This window comes from Macaca nemestrina, chromosome 3 (genome assembly GCF_043159975.1).
Source record: "Macaca nemestrina isolate mMacNem1 chromosome 3, mMacNem.hap1, whole genome shotgun sequence".
Classification (NCBI taxonomy): Eukaryota; Metazoa; Chordata; class Mammalia; order Primates; family Cercopithecidae; genus Macaca; species Macaca nemestrina.
The window spans coordinates 149,709,676-149,726,760 of record NC_092127.1 but is presented as its reverse complement, the minus strand read 5'-3'; the positions used below and the strand labels follow the sequence as shown (position 1 = coordinate 149,726,760).

Sequence of the window (17,085 nt, the reverse complement as noted above, 5' to 3'; positions counted from 1 at the left end):
TGCTACCACTTGCAAAAAAATTACTTATGCAATGATAAGGGACATCTTCCCTAATGACCTCAAAGGATCTCTCTTGTAGTACATACACTATAGAATCAAATCTTGACATATCTCCTCCATTCTCTCACCCAAAAACAGGACCTATAATATCTGAGATCTGGAAGTAGCAGTTTCAGGTTAACTATCTTATGCATAATTCTCCTCCTCAGTATTTCCAATAAATAGTTTTTCACCCTATGCTTAAATACCACCAATGATGATGCACGTGCTACCTCGAGAAGAGGTTACAATTATTTCCAGATATTCATACTTGTTAAAAAGTTCTTCCCTAGGTTGAATTGAAACCTATCTTATTGCAAATAATATACCTTAGTCCTTCACCTACTTTCTGGAGCCACAGAGCATTTATATATTCCCCCAACTATGACTTTTGGCCTTTTAAAGGTAAGTGTCATGTTTCTACTAGGTTTAATCTTTTCCAGGTACATGGTATCAGTGTTTCAAAGCAATTTCACACACCATGATTTTAAGTTCCTAGTCATTCTTTGCTAGCTGGAGTCCAATTTGCTTAAATATCTATTAAGTTTGGCAGCCAAAACTAAACAGATATTACACTAAAAAGATGTTATCATTGGAAACATAAGGTACTAGCACTATCTCTTGCTTGAAGAACTGCAATTCTGCCGGGCACAGTGGCTCACACCTGTAATCCCAGCACTTTGGGAGGCTGAGGTGGGCGGATCACCTAAGGTCGGGAGTTCACGACCAGCCTGACCAACATGGCAAAACCCCATCTCTACTAAAAATACAAAATTAGCCAGACGTGGTGGCACATGCCTGTAATCCCAGCTACTCGGGAGGCTGGGGCAGGAGAATCGCTTGAACCTGGGAGGTGGGGTTGCAGTTAGCTGAGATCCTGCCATTGCACTCTAGCCTGGGCAACAAGAGTGAAACTCTTAACTCAAAAAAAAAAAAAAAAAAAAAGAACTGCATTTCTACCAACAAAATATGGGCCTGAATCAACACGAATGAAGCTATACTTTGATAAACCAAAATAAACATTTCTCATATATGCTACCATTAACATCTCTCTCTTATCCTTTATTATTTTTTTCTGAGACAAAGTCACGCTCTGGTGGTCAGGCTGGAGTGAAGTGGCAGGATGATCTTAGTTCACTGCAAGTTCCACCTCCTAGGTTCAAGCAATTCTCGTGCCTCAGCCTCCCAAGTAGCTGGGACTACAAGCACATACCAAAACACCCAGCTAATACTCGTATTTTTTCAGTAGAGTTGCAGTTTTGCCATGTTGGCCAGGCCAGTCTCGAACTCCTGGCCTCAAGTGATCCACCCGCCTTAGCCTCCCAAAGTGCTGGGATTACAGGCGTGAGCCACCGCACCTGGCCTCCTTTATCTTTTATATTTATAAAAATATGAAATCTGAAATTGAAACTAAATGTATAAAATTTAAATATTTAAATTAAACTTCCTCTGTTTAGGTTGCCTATTTGATTCATTTGGTCATTGATGTAATTAGCTGTGACATAATTTTAAACTTTGTGTCACATTATACACGTGTTATAGCTCTAGTTTTATATCACCTTCAGATATGATAAGCATAATATTCATAAAAATGTTGAAAATGACCGGGCCAAGGCCAGAGCCACACAGACTTCTTAACTAATACACATTCATCTGTCTTTGCTTAGTTCTTTATCTGATTATGAACCTACCTATTATCTTCCCACATTTTTCTTTACTTAATCCATATATACAACGTAAGGCACTTTATCCAGGGTCATGCTAAAATCAAGAAACAAAATTATTTGTTTCCTCTTCATCTACTGGTCTAGGTATCTTATAAGGACAAAAAGTGGGTCTGAGATTGTTCTTTATGAACTCTACTGATAGTGACTCTCCAAAATGTATTAAAAACTGATGTTTTAATAGTATCTTACAGGTTTTCCTCCTAGAGGTAGAATCACATTTACCAGTCTTAAGAAAGCTATGAAGTCTAGAAAGTTGTGGTCAAAAATATATGTTGACCAGGTGGGATGGCTCATGCCTGTAAAACCAGCACTTTGGGAGGCTGAGGCTGGCAGATCACTCACTTGAGGCCAGGATTTGAGACCAGCCTAGCCAAAATGGCAAAACCCCAAATCTCCACCAAAGATACAAAAATTAGCTGGGTGTGGTGGCACATGCCTATAGACCCAGCTACTCAGGAGGCTGGGGCAGAAGAATTGCTTGAACCCAGGAGGCAGAAGTTGCAGCGAGCTGAGATTGCACCACTGCACTCCAGCCTAGATGACAGAGCACGACTCTCTCTCAAAAAATAAATTATATATATATATGTATGTATGTATGTATCTATATGTTGACTATATGCTGTCCCATCACTTATGACATTTAATGATTTACAGATCTAACTAAATTTATTATCAATGTAATGTTATTACACGTGGCTTAGATGTTTGTAGTGTACTTATGCCCAAGTTAATGTAAGGTGTAATTTAAACTATCTTTGATATTTCTTTGGGATAATACATTCCCAAAATAACAAATTTTAGATACATGATATTATAAAGATATTTGTCTATATCCATAAAATGAAATTAAAAATACACATACTCATAGACTCTTACCTTTACCTGCCAATCAAAATCCTGCAGCTGTGCAGAGGAAATAGCAACTATTTCTCTTGACAGAGCCTGTTTGATTTCATCTTTCCTACTTTTCACACATTTCATGATAGTTTCTTGATGAAATGAATTCAACTGATTCAACTGCTGAAATATCTATAAAAATAAAAACAGACAAAAGGGGCTTTCTGTTTAAAACGTAAAAACACAATTCCACTCTCCTTTTGCACACTTTTAAAGCAACAGTAAAAGAAAAAAAGAAATACTTCTGTAACTATAAAAAAGACTAAGATGAGAGTGAGTAACCAGAAAATAAGTTTTAACAAATTTCTGCAAAATAGAGAGTAAAGAAAAAGGACTGATGGAAGCAGCAGCGTGGAAATGAATACACCTGGAAAACACCAAAGCTGATACAGCCACGCAGGATGAGTATCTCAAATCCCAAAACGGGAAAAGTTCTATGAACTGACAGGATGCTCAAAGGAAGTGCTCATTTGAATAGTTGAGATTTCAGATTTCAGATTTTTTTTAGCAGGGATGCTGCACTGGTGAGTATAATGCAAATATTGCAAAGTCAAAAAAATCTGAAATCCAAAACAGTTCTGGTCCCAAGCATTTCAAACAAAGGATACTCAACTTGTATTAATATATCAGACAATGTAGCCCTTAAGGCAAGAAGTGTTACAAGAAATACAGAAGGACAGTAAAAGGGCAATGCAACAGAAGGACACAACAATCATAAATTCCTGAGTACCTAACACCATAGCTTCAAAACTTGGCAGCACTAAAAGAAATGAATAAATCCACATTCACAATTAGAGGTATTAATACAACTCTCAATAGCTGACACAAAGAAACAAAAAAAATCAATGAGGATATAGAAGAATTGAAAAAATGTATTCTAACTAACCTTAGCAATATATACAATACTATACCTGACAACTGTAGAGTACACATTATTTTCAAATGTATATGGAACATTCACCATAATGTACCATATTCTGAGCCATTTAGCAAACCACATCAGATCTCAAAGAACTTAAATAATACTGTTTATATTTTTATTACTGGGTAATGAAGTCATGACTAACGAGAAAAGGTAACCAAAAAATTTCCGAATGTGTGAAAATTGAGTAGCACAACACTAAATAAATAAATAAAATTAATCTCACTTATTCTTCCTGTGAACAGGAAGAGGAAAAAAAAAATTCTTCCCAATTCATTCCATGAGGCCAGAATAAAACTTGACACCTTGACAAGAGGAAAAGAAAAAAAAAAAAAAACACCTAGGCCAATATCACTCAAATATTGATATAAAAATCCTAAGCAAAATATTGGCAATCCAAATCAAGAGATATATAAAAAAGATAATACATCATGATCAAATGGAGTTTATTTTGGCAGTGCAGCCTTAGTTTAACATTCAAAAATCACATTAACAAAATAAAGAAGAAACAATAACAAATTCAGGGAAAAGCATTTGATAAAATTCAGTATCCATTCATGGTAAAAATTCTCAGCAAAATTAGAATTGTAGGATGCTTCTTTAGTCTGACAATGGATATCTATAAAATCACAGAGCTAACATACTAAATGGTGAAACAGTAAACACTTTCTCCCTAAAGTTAGGAATAGACATATATCTACTATGCCTGCTTTTTTAAAAGAAACACTGACTGCTGGTGTTAGCCAATGCACAAAGGTAAGAAAAATAAATGAAAGATGTTAAAGTTGAAAAAGAAAAGTATTATATACAATCTCCCCCCAAAAAATCTATATACAATTGGATACAGTAAACAAATTTAGAAAGGCTGTGGGACACAAGGTATATAACAATCAACTGTTTGTACATACTAGCAAAAAACTACTAAAAATTAAAGATCAAAAACATCATTTACTCAGAAATAAAAAATATTTGCAAGAGCTCAACACTGAAAACTACAAAATACGAGAGAGAAACCAAAGCCCTCTAAATAAATAGAGAAACCAAAGCCCTCTAAATAAATAGAGGGCTGCCCATGTTCATAACTTTGGAAAGCTAAATGTTGTTGTCAATTCTCCCCACAAATGATCTAGTGATTCAGTGCAATCTCCATCAAAAATCCAGCAGGTTTGTAGGTTAAAACTGAAAAGTTGATTCTAGAGGGTTATCTGAAAATATAATAGCCAAGGCACTCCTGAAGAAGCATGACAATGAAGGTCTTCTATTACCAGATATTAAGACATAATTTAACTTAGCTTTAATTCTACAGTAATTAAAGCAGTGTAGCATTGGCAAATACACACAAGTAGACTAGTGGAATACATTAAAGAGTCAAGATACAGAGGCACAAATATATGGCCATTTGATTTACAATAAAGGCAGCACAGCAATATTGTGTGGCAAGGATGGTCATTTCAATAAGTGGTCAACTGGATATTCATGTAGAAAATTTTGAACTTGGCCTCCATTCCATACACAAATATTAATTCAAAATGCATCAGTGACATAATGTGAGAGCTAAAACAATCAAGCTTCTACAAGAACACATCCAAGAATCTTCATATCTTCGGCACAAATATTTCTGAAACAAAACACTAATAGTATTAGCCAGCAAAAGAAATATTGACAAAGTAGATTTGTTAAATTTCACAACTTGTTTTACCAAAAGACACCATTAAGAGAGTAAAAAGGCAAGCACATAATAGAAAATATTTAAAATACATATTTCTAACAATAAGCTCATATCCAGAATATCATCCAAATCAATGACAAACATAAATAACTTGATTTTCAGAAAAGTGAGCAACCTACACAAGGTCAAATGATTTTTGACAAAGATGCAAAAGTAATTCAGTGGAAGAAGGATATCCTACGACCATGCAATTTCACTTCAAGATATCTACCCCAGAAAAGCTGATGTGAGTGTGAACAAGAAGACATGTAAAGAATGTTTATAGCAGCATTACTTGTAATAATGAAAGAAGCAATGACTATTAGTAGGGAGATAAATAAATCTTATTTAATTTCTATCATCAAATACAAGGATTTAAAATACACTAGATCCACGTTTATCAATGTAAAACACAATGCTGCATTTAAAACAATTTACAAGTGCAGACATATGTTACATTTTATTACAAGTTATACACTTACATACCCCAAATAATTCAATATACTCAAAGATTCAAACATACATACAATATATAATACAAAACATGAACACCACCTTCAAGAGTGGTGATCTCTAGGTGAAAGTGGGATATCCAGGTGTGGGATAGGGGAATTTTGGTAACCTCTGTAATGCTTTATTTCTGAAAGAAACACACACATTGCAAAACGTTAACACCTGTTTAACTGGTAATGCGAATGTAGGTATCAGTTATATAACTTCTTGTTTTCTTCTGTATGCTTTAAATGTTTCACAATTAAAAGAGTAAAAACAACCAAAAACAAAACTGCAAAAACCTAGGATTTCCACAGATTTTTCCATTCACAATTATAAGGTATTTGTTGTTACTGATGATGGCCCTTGTATTATACACTGCTCTAAAAAAACTCAGAAGGAAACCTGGGCATTATTTATTGTAAGTTATAGAAATGTGCAGAGAAGTTACCTCTTCATCAGATAAGTTTTTACCAACTACAGCTTTAAAAAATTTGGCAGTATCTTCTAAAACGTGCATCCATTCTTCTGATTCCCAAACAGTGTGATAATCTTGGTACACAGGATAAGCTCGACCACAAATGCCATCAATTATTTTGTGAAGAAGCTAGCAAGACACAAATAAATGCACTTATAAGTAAAATGATAAAACAAATTTATCTTCCTCTTAACAAACATTGGGAGATGTTCATGTTATCTGCAAGACCAGCTTAAGTTAAAATGTATAAACCACTTTTAAGATTATTCTAATTAAAAATTAGAACTCATAAAAATCCTAGACTTTCTATTATTATGTCGACCTTGAGAAACTAAAATAATTTTATAAAAATTACATAATGAAAAAACTAAAAGGAAGATAGGTATAAAGGATATATTTATAGCAATGACCAAACAAAAGGATAGGACTTACATTAAAGTCTCTTACTGTAGGCCTATAAGCTACATTTTGCTTTGCCTCCACTTTCACAACATACTTTTTTTTCTTTTGAGGGTCTCACTATGTTGCCCAGACTGGCCTTCAACTCCTGAACTCATGCAATTTTCCCATCTCAGCCTCCCAAGTAGCTAGGACTGCAGGCGAGCACCACCACACCCAGCTCAGCAGTTACTTTAGATGTATTCCCAGAAAGTCTTCAGTACTTTTTTCCTTTTTTCTACATTCCTTTCTATCCTATTAGTATCTTACTATCAGCAATGGAAAGCCTAACACATGTATAACTTAACATAGTGATTAAGACTATGGATTTTGGAATAAAACTATCCAGTTCAAATCCCAGTTGCAGTACTTTCAAGTTTTATTTAAATCTTCGAGTCTGTTTCCTCAAGTGTTAAATGAGGATATCATCTCTTCTCTTAATCTTGCTGTAAGGATTGAAGAAGAATACACGGAAATCACTTGACATCTTCCAGGCATGTACAAAGACATGCAGACATTGCTAACCCTCGTTACCATCCTTATTATTATTATCACTACTCCTCCTCCTCCAATTCATGCCTTCAACATCTATTAACTGAGATAACACAACGCCAGTACTATTCTAAGCACTTAACATATACTAAGGTTATCTTTCTCAAAGTTATTTGTATCTTACAAGAGTAGTATTTGAACCAAATAACTTGGAAATAATCATATTCCACCCTATTTTAACTAATAACTCCTTCCCTCTAACACCACACTTGCCAGAACACAAGCAACTGCTTCCAAATGGTGGCTAATATACTATACAAACTGATCTTTTATTTACCATAAATCAACATACTCGATTTTGAATTCATTCAAAATTCTCTACAGCTTATCCTATACTATCCCCATGCTAAAGCAAAACCCAGAACTCAAACTGAAAAATAAAAGCATTCTCTTTTTCGGAATATGTTTGTTATTCACTCACAAATATGTAATGCACACTTCATCCCAGTTACTAAATAAGGTCATGGAAATGACTTTATTTAATGGCAAAGAAACTATAATAGCTACTGTTATGGAGCCCTAACTAGGTACCATGCTCTGGACTGATCCTCATTACAACTCTGAAGTAACCATTGCTATTATTCCTAATTTACAAATGAGGAAACTGAGAATAAATAAGGCCCTACCATAACAGAGTTTTAGTCCATTCGAAAAAGGCAAACATACAAATGCATGTAATTTAGAATGATGGGGACATAATAAAAGTATATACAAGGTACAAAGGAGCACAGAGAGGAAGCAAGGAAAACTCCATCTTAAAAGGATGAGTAGTTGGCCAAGCAAACAGGAGAGAAGAAGTGCATTTCTAGATACAAGCAACGGCATATATACAGGAGGCAAACTGTAAAATCACACTGCTTGATTTATGGAATAGCAAGTTATTTTGGGGGGTGCCTAGGGGGTGACAGGAGACAAGGCTGGAGAGGTGGGTGGAGCCAAATCAAAAAGGGCCTGTGTACAAAGCAAAAGAGCCTAGTGCTCAACCGGGAAGCAATCTATTCACACATTTGCATTATTTTTTCATATATTTGCTAACAGGTTGGAAGATGTAAGAAAAGAGAGAGGATGAGCCCAGGTGCCTCAATTTTCAGTTAAGGAATTAAAGATTAAGGGGCTTAAATTGTTGAGGACACTCAAAATGGAGGCAGTAAAGAGGTAGAAGGGATGTGAAAAGGAGAGGCCATGGATGAAACCTAGAACGTCAGGTTGAGGGGCTGGGTGAAAGTGGTGGTGCCACAAACCAAAAATGAGGCTACGGGAGGAGTAGGTCCAGAGGGAAAGAAGAGCTCACGCAAGGGCATACTGAATTTGAGGTACCTGTGGCAGACGCCTGACACTCAGGGAAGAGACTTTGGTTTGGGGTTTTGGGGGTTTTGTTTTTTAACTGGCATTCTTGAACCATAGAGGAAGAAAATTTTGGCTGAACCTAGAGATTTAGGAGTCATCAACATATATGATAGTAAAGGTTATGCACCTTATCTAAATGGGTAGAATGAAGACAAGGAGAGCCAAAAGCCAATAAAAAACTCAGAATCGATAGATCTGAGCATAAGTTCCAGTTCTGCCACTTTCTGGATGGGCAATCTTGGGCAAGTTAGCCATAATTTCTGCTGACATTTCAGGTTCATCACTTGCAAAAACAGAGAAAATAATTAGGATGTTTTCTTTTTTCTTGACCCTGACAGGAGGTAAGTTCCTTTCTGTCTCCCCTACACTTTCTCCACTGTAAACGGAACAGAGGAAATAGGAAGACCAAAATTGTGACTTATAAAAAAGATGCTCCACCAGGGGACAGGCTGTGCGTCTCACTCACCATTTTACCTCATCCCATCGGGACGCTCAATGTATGGTAGACTTCAGTGAAAAACTGGCTGAACAAACGAATGTGGTTGCTTTTCTCCAGATTCTCACAAGCCAGGTTGTTTCATAGACTGGAAGTCAATGGGTACATCACCTCTTGGGACGACCCTAACAAAAGTAACTCGCCCAGTTATTTCACTTCCTTCCAACTACCCTCAAGCGTGGAGGGGCAGGGTTCGCTTCGGTGTAGGTCACATAGTATTCCAGCACCTAGTACTGTGTCTGCTGCCTGGCAGGTAGGGAGCCTTTGGGAGGTATGTGTTGAATGAATGAAGAAAACGCATACGAAGCAGCAGCAAACACCGACTTGACGCCATAAGCTTTCAAAGCCCCGTCTGGTGCGGGCGCTTCTGCGCGCAAAGGCCCTGGAGCTGCACCTCTAGGCCGGGGGTGGCGCCCCAAGCTGCCCACCTAGGCTCCCCAGGGAAGGCGGGGACCAACCACCCGAAATCACGCCCCTTCCTCCTCCCTTTCCTAGGGAGCTTGCGAAGGCGTCTGGGTCGCACCCGGCCTGATCCGCACGCCGGGCCGTCCCGAAGCCCAGGCCCCGCGCCGCTTCCCCCAGTACCCTCCCTCACCTGCGGGCCCAGCTCGGCCGGCAGCTTCTGCAGCCGCCACAAGAGCGTCCCCTCTTCCGGCTCCATCCCTGCGCGAAGTTGGGGCCTGGGTCACGTGACAAGGCTGGCGCTTGTCTAAAGCTACGGTTCGCCCACGTGACTGTCTCCGGCGGAGAGGGGCGGGGTGTAGAACCAAGAAGTCCCTGTGCGCTTGCGCAGAGGCCGAACTACCGCTTTCCACGTAACCAGGGAGTCTGCAGTTTGCAGTGATGTGGCTAAGATACCCTTGTGCTATTACTTTAAAGGAACATTTACGTATCTTTCAACGCAGTTTGTACCTTTGTTCAGGGTTCTGTTGAACTTTCTTTGTACTCTTTAGAAAACCTTCGAATAAATGTAACCATCTTTTTGGGTGCCTGGGCATGGTCATTCTCCCAGAGTTTTAAGGTAAGTCTCTACTAAAGTATCCTGATTTGCAAAGTAAATTAAGGTTTTGCCATGAGCAACGTTCTGTACATAGATCATCCTAGGGAGAAAGTACGATTTCCAGCCCCATTTGCAGAAAGCAAACATGATCAGAGAAGTCACTAGGGTTGTTGAATTTAGCAAATAAAAATACCAAATGTCCGGTTCATGTGAAATTTCAGATAAGCAATAATATTTTGTTATAAGTATCCCCTAAATATTGTATTGGATATATTTATACTGAAAATTATTTGTCTATCTGAAATTCAAATTTAACTGGGTGTCCTGCATTTTATCTGGCAACCCTAGAAATCACTGACCTAAGCTAAGTAAGAGGCCCAGTCTGAAGTTAAACAGAATCAATCAGACTCTAGAGCCATGCTGTTAATGTTGAACTAAACTCAAAGTCCAAATATCCTTTCTGTTATTTCTTATTACTGCTGTTACTTTAATCAGGTGCTGAAGAATTCAATGGTAAAACGAGCATGTCCTGCAATAGCGGATAGTAACTAGTAGACCAGAAACAGGAATTACAATATAATTTATAAATTTAATAATAAAAGTGGTGCAAAATGGTGAAGCAGAAGAGAAAGTATTCAATCTATGGGCTATGCAGAGAAAAACTACTCATTAGCAGCATTCTAGGTTTACCTCATACGTCCTTTCTCTGTGTGCCTCACGTCTCAAAAGTGAAGTCAATTTCTTTCTCCCATGAATTTTCATGGTATTTTAGCTGTCCCTCACTTATTTACCACTTTCTAGTTCTTAATGCAGATAGATGCACAACACTCATTCCCCTATCTGAAATGTAATTGTCTTAAGATACTTTGTGAATAGGAGCTCCCCAAGTAATAGTTAAAATGAGAAGTCTGGAAAACTACTTCATCTGAGTCTTTCTGTAAATCTAATGATGGGTAAGGTCTATTTTGAGGAAAAAAATTAAATTTTATGTATTATAATAATTGAGAGAAAAATACTTGCAAGCATCTACTATATGTCAAACACTTCATATATTTTTATCTTAGTAATTCCTACTACAGTCTTGTACGGTGGGTATTACAAATGAGGAAATAAATTTGAAATAATATATTTTGTAAGGTCACATAGATAGTAGTTACAAAATCACTGGTCTGAGGCCGGAAATGGTGGTCTCAGTCTGCATGCTTGACTATCCCTACTGAGGAACTGAGATGATATGGCTTACCTAAGGCCACGTAACAGATGACTAAATAAGGTAAAATGACACACCGGGCAGGGTCCAAGGTTTAGTCAGAGGAAACAGAATTAGGTCCTAACTCATCTTTCAAGCAGGACTGAGTACTAAGAAGAATTTGATCTTTTCTCTCGAATTTGGATGGGACAAAATTTAGGCTGTAACAAATATGGTCTCTAAAATAGTTAACAACTTTCAAGAGAGATAGTGCTTAATATTTGCCCTTTGATTAGTAAGAGGATGTTATGTGTATAATCCAAGAGGTTTTCAAAACATATTTCTGTCTCGTGTAGTTTCATCTGTACTAGGTATATTCTGGTCTCCATCTCCCAAATCTTACTTGTACTATAGTAATCTTTAAATGCATGAACTCTGGAGCTAAACTTCATAAGTTCAAACCCTGGCTCTGAAAATTACTATCTATGTAATATAGGCAAGCTATTTTCACTTCTCTGTGTTTCTCATTCCTTACAACAATCCTGTAAATTGTATAATTGGTTATAATGACAGCTTAGGATTTACAGGGTTGTTGTAAGTTGATATATGTAAAGTTCTTGAAATGAAGTCTGGCCTGGCACTTAGAAAATTGTATTACTTTCCCTTCTATGTGGCCTTCTTTGCTCTACCGTTATCTAGCCAAAGTCTAGTGGGTTCCAGAAAGTCTAGTGGGTTCCAGAACGTTACCCTCCTGGTGAACTGTCACTGCCTTAGAGATGTGATCTGCATCTAAAACCCAACTAGCCAGCTATATAGTGCTGTATAGGTGATGTAGATCAGTGCTTACAGTTGGGAGAGATATACAAAGATCTCAGGTAAACCCCAATGTGTGCACTTGCTGAGCTTACACTGGAATTCAAGCTTGCTATTTGTGAAATAATTTGGTACTCTTTTTCTGAAGTTAGTTTCCTCGAGAGTTTTTGTTTTGAGGTGGAAGGAGGCAAGAGTTTTGTGCGCCATGCCTTGGGAAATTCATTCATTCACTCATTCCTTAACAATTGTTGATTAAACATCTACCATTGATTGGATGCTCTAATGACTCTGGGAATGCAAGCAGTGGACAATAATTTACCTTCTGGTTTCAGGGGAGAAGAAGTGCTTAGATAATGAACAAATAGATAACTAAGATAATGAAATATACTGAGAAGTATCTTTAAGAAAATAAAACAGTAATGTAATATAAAGGGATGGTGGAAATATACCTTAGATTGGTCAAAAAGCACCTAGCTAACAAATGGCATTTATACTAAGGCATAAAGGCTGAAAAGACATGAAGGCAACATCTAGGGAAAAATAGTTGTGAGCAGAATGCAGAGGCCCTGAGGTAAGAGAAAGCCTGCCTTATTCAGCATGATGATCCAAGGCCTGTGTGACTGGACAGGCCTTGAAGATCCCAGAGATGTGGGCATGGATTTGGTAAAGAAGATACCAGAGATGTGGGCATGGATTTGGACCAGTTAATTGACATAATGTGGTTTACATTTTTAAATGATTATACTATGGAAACTGGAAAATAGTTATACTATGCAAATTATTTTTCAGTAAACTGGAAAATATACTATGCAAAACAGATCTTAGAGTGCAAGAGCAAAACATGGAGAACCAATTTGGAGACTACTCCAGACTTATTCTAACTAATATAGACATTAGAGTTAATATGGCCTAATTTCTACCCCCAGACTGTAGAATTCCAGGGGCTTAGATGATAGATGGTGGTAGCAGGAACTAGATACTAATAGAAAGAATCAAAATATATTTTGGAACTAAGACCTATAGAAGTTGATGGTGGATCGGATGCTTGTGGAAGAGAAAGAGATGCTTGTAGAAGTGAAATGCAGACTAAAAGATATAGTAAAGCGTCTGTCATCCAAGCCAGCATGAGGTTTTATGCCCTGAACAAGAGACAGAGCCATAGTCTATAGCTTCTTTGTTGGTGAAAGACTTTTTGAGGTGCAATGGTGTGGTGATTAAGTGTACAGGGTCTAGAGTCAGACAGACCTGGATTCCAGTTATGTCTCTACCACTTACTAACCACATAACCTTGGACAGGTTGGATAAACTCTCATACCTAAGTTCCCTCTACTAAATATAGGGATAAAACTATCACTTATTTAATAAAGTTGTCCCGAAGCTCAAATAAAATAACGTACATATCCCAGCCTCCCTTTCATCTGGGGTGGGTGGTATCCAAGTGCTGGTCAATAGGACAAAAATGGAAGTACTATGTAGCACTTATCAGTACCTTTTATTTAAGGAGAACCCAAATATACCATTTGCCTTTTTCTTCTTTGTTTCTGCTTCCATCTTGCTTCCTAGAACTCAAATGATGCTGTTTTTGGACAGGGAGGCCATGGGCCAAGTACAGAGAGGCAACAGGATGGAATTAAGGTACCTGACATTGTTGAACCCATGCCTGATGCCTTGTTGACTCAGGACTACCTACATGGACATCTATGTGAAATATTACTCTACTTCCCCCTTATTTAAGCCTTTTTAATGGCAGGCTTCATGTCAACATCCCTCATTCTGATCCCAACTAATATAAGCATTATAGTTAATAACTCCCTATTTGCATCCACAGGCCTGTAGTCTTAGGTTATACTTATGATCTCAATGGTAAAAATTAAAAGACAAAATTATAAAATAATAGTGTAAATTTTAAAAATAGGCATTCCTATACATTGCCATTGGCAATTTTTCTAGAGGGTTGTGATTGCATTTATAAAGTTTTCTAAATGTACATACTCTTTGACTTAGAAATTCCAGTTCCAGGCCGGGTGCAGTGGCTCATGCCTGTAATCCCAGCACTTTGGGAGGCCGAGGTGGGCGGATCACCTGAGGTCAGGAGTTTGAGATCAGCCTGACCAACATGGAGAGACCCCATCTCTACTAAAAATACAAAATTAGCTGGGCGTGGTGGCACATGCATGTAATTGGGAGGCTGAGGCAGGAGAATCCCTTGAACCCAGGGGGTGGAGATTGCAGTGAGCTGAGATTGCACCATTGCACTCCAGCCTGGGCAACAAGAGTGAAACTCCCTCTCAAAAAAAAAAAAAAAAGAAAAGAAATTCCAGTTCCCAAAATACCTAAGAAAAAAATATTTGGCTCCAAGAATATTCATTTATACATTGTTTACAATAGCAAATAACTAGTAATAAGTTATTGGCTTCATAAATGATATTATAACATAAAATGAAGCCACAAAAAAAGTGATTTTATATAAAAATACTTAATAGAATATAAACTTGCTCACAATAACTATTGAGAAAAGAGTTATGTTTCAAATCTATTTGTTCTGTGTTATCCATGGTGTGCTGGGTATCTGTGTGTGTGCGTGTGTGTGTGTGTGTGTGCATGTGTAGTGTGCAATTTCCTAAGCACAGAAATATACAAAATTTTAGCAATGGTTTTCTTTCATTTGGGAGATTATAGATGATTTAGATTTTCTTCTTTTAATTTTTCTGCATTTTTCACTCAAGTTTTATTTAAAAATCTTAAATATTTTAAGATAGCTATGATAAATTTTGACTCTAATGATTCACTTTAATTTTTCTTTCAAACCAGCCAGGTCTTACCTGAACTCAGCCCCTTCCTTCAGTATCTTGCTAAACATCACCAACAACATCCAATTACACTGATGATAATCTGTTTTTTACCCCATTCTTGACAGTTGCAGCCTCCACTGGAATGGAATCAGCCTTCCCAGTTGTTGAGTTGTCTTAGGCACTACATAATATGAATCCCTAGAGTTCTAGCCTGCTGATAATCACTAAGCAACCACATATTTTAGTTTATATTACAGTAGCCTCTCACTCCTTATTCCAGTATCTGTATTAGTCAGATGGTTAGTTAGTTTAATGGTTAATTAGTTTAATAAAACTGCAAAATTTTAGAAGTTTAACATAATCTTCTTCTTTTTCGTGTGTGTGTGTGTGTGTGTGTGTGCGCGCGCGTGCGCTTACCTAACAGTCTGATGCATACAGGCGTAGGCATTTAGGTGGCTCTTCTATTCTCTAAGACTCAGAATTCTCTTTATTCTGGAATTGGCTGCATGTGAAAGAGGTAGAATATGAAGGATTACGGAGGGAGTTTTTATGTGCTAGACATAGATATAATTTAGTGTATCATTCCTACCTGCATTTCATCACCTGGAACCCAATTTCATGGCAGCATGCAATTGTAAGGAAATTTTGGAAATATAACTTAGCTGTGTGCGCAGAAAGAAAAGAAAAGAATTTTAATAAATGTATTGTTCTTTTTACCACAATCATGCCTTTTAAAACATAAAAGAGAATTTCTCATAGAAGAAATCCTCATATAAACACTGTAAGCAATTGTCTTTTACATTTTCATGAGGAGCCATCATCCTTCATGGCTTGCAGTTACCACTAGCAAAATATAAAACTGGGATCCAACTAATGTCTTGCATCTGCCTCAAAAATATATCAATTCAGATTGATATTAAGAGGAAAATCTGAGAGCCTAGTAATCCAATCTATCTCTTTTCATTTTATTGCCACAATCAGCTTAGATTAAAATTTGTAATTATAGCAGTTATATCTGAGAGAAGTCAAGGAGGTGAACTTGGCTAGCTAACTGTTTAGGTAAGCCTCTGGAATATACGAATTTAGAGTTTTTCAGCTTTTTAGGTCCCCAAACTTAAGCTTGTCATTTCATTCAGAAGAGACTGACTCATTGTAACCAAACTCTCAAGAGACTGATTGATAAGCTAGAATGTCACAGAGTAGGAATTGTTTTTCTGTAGGATGCTGTATCTTGATCCACAAGTTCTTTTAGTCAGCCAAATTACAGATCATAAGGAGGCTCAGCGAATGTAAGACTGAATGAAAGAAAATGGAATAGACCTAAATTAATTTTTTTTCTTTAAATTGTCATGACCTAATGGCCGTCTTCCATTCCACAGATGTTTCCAGTGAAAGAAAGAAGAAAGCATCCTTTTCTCTTGACTGTACAGAAAAAGATTCTGTGTTTCTTTGATTCTCCATTTTACTAGATGCCATACCTTTGTAATTACTTCATGTGGAGTCTTGACCAAGATTCAGGAAATACTAGAACTTTCAGTCCCAGAGGGTTACTCTAGGCATTACTAGTTTCCGTCATTATGAGTTGAGTTTTACTAGTTAATTTCAGATGAAAAACATTTGTTTTTCCCCAGATTCTGGGGTTGTGTACTTTTACTACCTATGAACTGACAACTGTATCTCCAGTAATTACAATTTCCAACAAAATGTTATAGGAATAAAGAAAAGATGTTAGTTCATTATTCCTTTAATAAAAGGAAATGGTCTGTATTTCTTCTTTTCACATTTATTTCTTCAGTTCAAACCTGCTTTTCAGGTTACCCTATGACTTGAAGTTGACTAATTTGTTCACCTTAATTAGATGTGTTGCAATATATATGTAATTAGTTATTTGCATGGCAATCTGCATAAAATTATTCCTGTTCATAAACTATTGAGAGGAAAGGGGCTTAAAGTTCAAAGGAGTTTAATTACGATCTTGTAACCATATAGGAAATATTTGAATGTTACACTGGCATTGGCTCTATTGCATTAAAAGAAGTTATGAATGACGATTTGGCAAAGATTTGCAAGGTGATGAGTTTAATCTTGTCTGTATAAACCTAGACAGATTTGGTTGCCTATAAAAACTGGTTCTTAGAAATCAGTTTGGTAAGTGTCTCATTTCATTCTGGTCAATGACTTAATAAACTGAAGGC

General features: G+C 37.0%; 2 protein-coding genes across 5 annotated transcripts in view; one reads left to right on the top strand and one right to left on the bottom strand.

Moving 5' to 3' along the window:
- The window catches only part of LOC105487677 (COMM domain containing 8), a 29,592-nt gene extending 19,752 nt beyond the window's left edge, over positions 1-9,840 (bottom strand). The window contains exons 1-3 of one of the 2 annotated variants that reach the window (XM_011751196.2): positions 9,692-9,840; positions 6,237-6,392; positions 2,643-2,795 (exon numbers count right to left, since the gene is read on the bottom strand). In XM_011751196.2, coding sequence (XP_011749498.1) covers positions 2,643-2,795; positions 6,237-6,392; positions 9,692-9,757 — 375 coding nt within the window. In that variant the 5' untranslated portion in view covers positions 9,758-9,840. Of the gene's footprint in view, positions 1-2,642; positions 2,796-6,236; positions 6,393-9,066; positions 9,394-9,691 lie in introns of those variants that run through there. The other variant, XM_011751197.3, reaches the window with a different exon arrangement.
- A 52-nt stretch (positions 9,841-9,892) lies between these two features.
- Positions 9,893-17,085, top strand: part of LOC105487672 (ATPase phospholipid transporting 10D (putative)) — a 137,058-nt gene continuing 129,865 nt past the window's right edge. For all 3 annotated transcript variants that reach the window (XM_024794705.2, XM_024794703.2, XM_024794702.2), the window contains exon 1: positions 9,893-10,117. The gene's annotated coding sequence lies outside the window, so the exon portion shown is untranslated. The remainder of the gene's footprint in view (positions 10,118-17,085) is intronic.